Below are 4,116 nucleotides of genomic sequence, written 5' to 3' on the forward strand. Positions count from 1 at the left end.
GAAACCGAACCCCTCATCACTTTGAAGGAGGATTTAGGTGGGGCACTCACTGTGCCAAGGCTATGGGGCACATGCTGGGGAAACAGGACTTAGGACAGCAAGATGGTTGGCACAGACGCGATGGACCAAAGAGCCTTGCTTTGTGCTGGGAATCCTGTAATTCTTTGCTGCTTTATGTACGACATTGAAGATCCGTTAGGACAGATGCCCGTCTCCCGGTTCAAGTGGGAAATGTAGTCCCTGCGATTTGGCTGGTTGGTTGGTTGGTTTCAGTGCCAGGGCATTCAGTGGGTTGAACCTGTCACGCTGACGGAGGCGACGCTGAATCCGAGGGGTCGGGAGGCTCAACAGGGTATTCCAACCACGGGAGCGTGATGTTCAAACTCCGGAGGGAAGCTGGGGGGAGGCGAGGATTAAGACCAAAGAACATTCCAGAACAGGAACAGCCCTCCTGCGCCGATCCAGATCCTCCATCTAAACCTGTCGCCTATTTTCTAAGGGTCCGTAGCCCTCTGCCCATTCCTGGATCTGTCTAGATACATCTTAAATGACGCTAACGTGCCCGCCTCTACCACCTCCGCTGGCAACATGTGCCAGGCACCCACCACCCTCTGCGTGAAGAACTTTCCACACAATATCTCCCTTAAACCTTTCCCCTCTCACCTTGAACCCATGACCCCCAGTAATTGAGTCCCCCTCACTCTGGGGAAACAGCTTCTTGCTATCCCCCCTGTCTACACCTCTCATGATTTTGTAGACCTCAATCAGGTTTCCCCCTCAACCTCCGTCTTTCCAATGAAAATAATCCTAATCTCCTCAACCTCTCTTCATAGCTAGCGCCCTCCATACCAGGGCAGCATCCCGGTGAACCTCCCCTGCGCCCTCTCCAAAGCGTCCACATCCTTCTGGTAATGTGGCGACCCAGAACTGTAGGCAGCATTACAAACACAACCGAAGCAAAGTCCGATACGACTGTAACACGACTGGCCAGCTCTGAAGCATTACTGCCAGTCAACAGAGAATCGTAGAGTCATAGAGATGTACAGAAACAGACCCTTCGGTCCAACCCGTCCATGCCGACCCAGATATCCCAACCCAATCTAGTCCCACCTGCCAGCACCCGGCCCATATCCCTCCAAACCCTTCCTATTCATATACCCATCCAAATGCCTCTTAAATGTTGCAATTGTACCAGCCTCCACCACATCCTCTGGCAGCCCATTCCATACCCGTACCACCCTCTGTGTGAAAAAGTTGCCCCTTAGGTCTCTTTTATATCTTTCCCCTCTCACCCTAAACCTATCTCCTCTAGTTCTGGACTCCCCCACCCCAGGGAAAAGACTTTGTCTATTTACCCTATCCATGCCCCCCTCATGATTTTATAAACCTCTATAAGGTCACCCCCTCAGCCTCCGACGCTCCAGGGAAAATAGCCCCAACCTATTCAGCCTCTCCCTATAGCTCAAACCCTCCAACCTCCTTGTCAATCTTTTCTGAACATCCTTCCGATAGCAAGGAGACCAGGATTGCAATGGCCGAACCAATGTCCTGTACAGCCGCGACATGACCTCCCATTTTGTTTTCCCAGAGACGATTACGACAGGGAGGTGAGACAGGCGAAGGAGAGGCAGAAGAAGAGGCAAACGCCAGCTCCAGTCCGTCCCCGCAAGCCTGACCAGCAAGTGTACCACCCGCGCCGCAAGAGTAAGTGCCGCTTCTCGATGACGGGCACTGCCATCTGGAACGGGGTGGTGTGGGTAAATGCAACACATCATCAAAAGAAATCGCGTTACGGGAGTGGGGGGGGGCTTTACAAAATAAAAATGTGGCACCGAATACTACGAGGAGGTACCAGGTTTGCAAATTTGGAGAAGATTTGTGGATCAGGTTGTAAGTTTGCTGGCTGAGCTGGACGGTCTGTTCTCAGACGTTTCGTCACCGTGCTCGGTAATATCGTCAGTGAGCCTTTGGTGAAGCGCTGCCCTGCTTTCGTTGATGTGTCTTGGTCTCTGCTGTTGGGCGATTACCGTCTTTCCCAAAGGCTGGTAAATGGTCCATCAGTAAACAGTCGAGGGAGAGGCCAGACGGGCTGGGGCTGTTTTTTTTCCCTGGAGCATTGGAGGCTGTGGGGGGGGGTGACCTCATCAAACAATGAAGGGTATGGATCGGCTAAACAGACAAGGTCGTTTTCCCCTGGGGGAGTCCAGAATGAGAGAGGCATAGGTTTAGGGTGAGAGGGGAAAGACGTAAAAGGGACCTAAGGGGCAACTTTTTCACACAGAGGGTGGTACGTGTATGGAATGAGCTGGCAGAGGAAGTGGTGGAGGCTGGTCCAATTGCGACATTTAAAAGGCATCTGGATTGGGACATGGATAGGAAGGGTTTGGAGGGATATGGGGCCAAGTGCTGGCACCTGGGACTAGATTAGGTTGGGATATCTGGGTCGGCATGGGCGAGTTGGACCGAAGGGTCTGTTTGCGTGCTGCACATCTCTGTGACTCGAGGATTTGGACCCCCATTTACTAACCTCTGAGAAAATGAACCGGGAAAGGTGTCCCCCCACCCTTCAGACGTCGCCAGAAAGCGGGACAGGACATGTGCGCTTCACCGGAGTCTCCCTGACGAGCGTGGTGACGAAACGTCTGCGACCAAACCTGGCCCGAGCAAGCGGACGAACCTGGAGTTATCTGGTGGTGTGACCGAAACGCCCCTGGCCAAGGATGCGGGGTAGGGGGCGGGGCGTGAGAAGAGGCAAGCAAGACGAAAGGGAGGAGGGCCGAAATCGCTCGAAGCGTGCGGGGGGAGAGGAGGGGGGGGGCGCAATTAGAACGGTGGAGACATCACTGGATGAGGGAGTGCAGCCGGTGGAATTTGAATCCCATTCACGAGAAAACTCAATTCTCGGAATTGAAACCGAGTCCCAATCCCACCCCCGATCGTGGATTTCCTGTCGCTGGTATTAACAACCCGTCTGGTTCACCCATTTTCCCTCGGGAAGATAAATCTGCAGCGAAGCTTTCGATTCTTAACTGCTGTCAGGGCGAGTGTTTCAGGCGCACGCCCTTCATCGGGAATCAAGATGCCTGAAGCGTCGAGTCGCCCGCTCCTCGGGTGCTGCCCGACCCTTGAACTCTCCAGCACCTGCGCGTTCCCCAAGCGAGGGATGACCCTCCCGTCCCCTCGACCGAAATGCAAAGGAGTCCTGGCCTTTGAGGGACCAGATTGGGTTGGGTCTGTTTTCGTGCTGTCCATCTTGATGACTCTTAACATCCTGACAAAGTGTGGCGGCAACTATATGAGGCGTTGGCGAGAGCACATCTGGGGTCCGGTGTCCACTTTTGGTCTCCGTACTTGAGGAAGGACGCGGGTCCCACACTGGAGACAACTCAGAGGAGGTTCACCAGGTTGATTCCTGGGATGAAATGGCTGCCGAATTGTTTGTGCTTGTCCTCACCGGGATTGGGGGAGGGTTTCTGATATACAAAACTGAAAGGTGGATATTGAACAGACGTTCCCCGCCCCCCCCAGGTGGCACAGTCTCAAACAACAGGAGACAGAGTGAGAGGAGGGAGCTGAGGGAGCAGTGGTTTCTCTCAGAGAATCGTGCATCTGTGCCCCGGTGGAGGCAGAAGCAATTGTCAGCTTCCAGCAGGAGATGGATAGCTTTCTGATGAAAAGCAGGATAAGGGGCTAATGGGGCAGGAGAGCGGGGGTTGAGACCAGGAGAGGATCACGGTCATGGGGCGACACAGTGGCTCAGCAGTTAGCACTGCTGCCTCATGGCGCCAGGGACCCAGGTTCGATTCCAGCCTCGGGTGACTGTCTGTGTGGAGCGTGCACTTTCTCCCACATGTCTGCGTGGGTTTCCTCCAGGTGCTCCGGTTCCCTCCCACAATCCAAAGATGTGCAGGTTAGGGTGGATTGGCCGTGCTAAATTACCCATAGTGTTCAGGGATGTGCAGGTTAGGGTGGATTGGCCGTGCTAAATTACCCATAGTGCTCAGGGATGTGCAGGTTAGGGTGAATTGGCCATGCTAAATACCTGAAGAAGGGCTTATGCCCGAAACGTTGATTCTCCTGTTCCCTGGATGCTGCCTGACCTGCTGCGCTTTTCCA

The 4,116-nt window shown here is 54.0% G+C and overlaps 1 protein-coding gene across 3 annotated transcripts in view; it reads left to right on the top strand.

Moving 5' to 3' along the window:
- c42h2orf68 (chromosome 42 C2orf68 homolog) overlaps window positions 1–4,116 on the top strand; it is an 11,213-nt gene that overhangs the window by 2,865 nt on the left and 4,232 nt on the right. For all 3 annotated transcript variants that reach the window (XM_043681637.1, XM_043681639.1, XM_043681638.1), the window contains exon 2: window positions 1,589–1,704. In XM_043681637.1, coding sequence (XP_043537572.1) covers window positions 1,589–1,704 — 116 coding nt within the window. The remainder of the gene's footprint in view (window positions 1–1,588; window positions 1,705–4,116) is intronic.

This window comes from Chiloscyllium plagiosum, chromosome 42, assembly GCF_004010195.1.
Source record: "Chiloscyllium plagiosum isolate BGI_BamShark_2017 chromosome 42, ASM401019v2, whole genome shotgun sequence".
Taxonomy (NCBI): Eukaryota; Metazoa; Chordata; class Chondrichthyes; order Orectolobiformes; family Hemiscylliidae; genus Chiloscyllium; species Chiloscyllium plagiosum.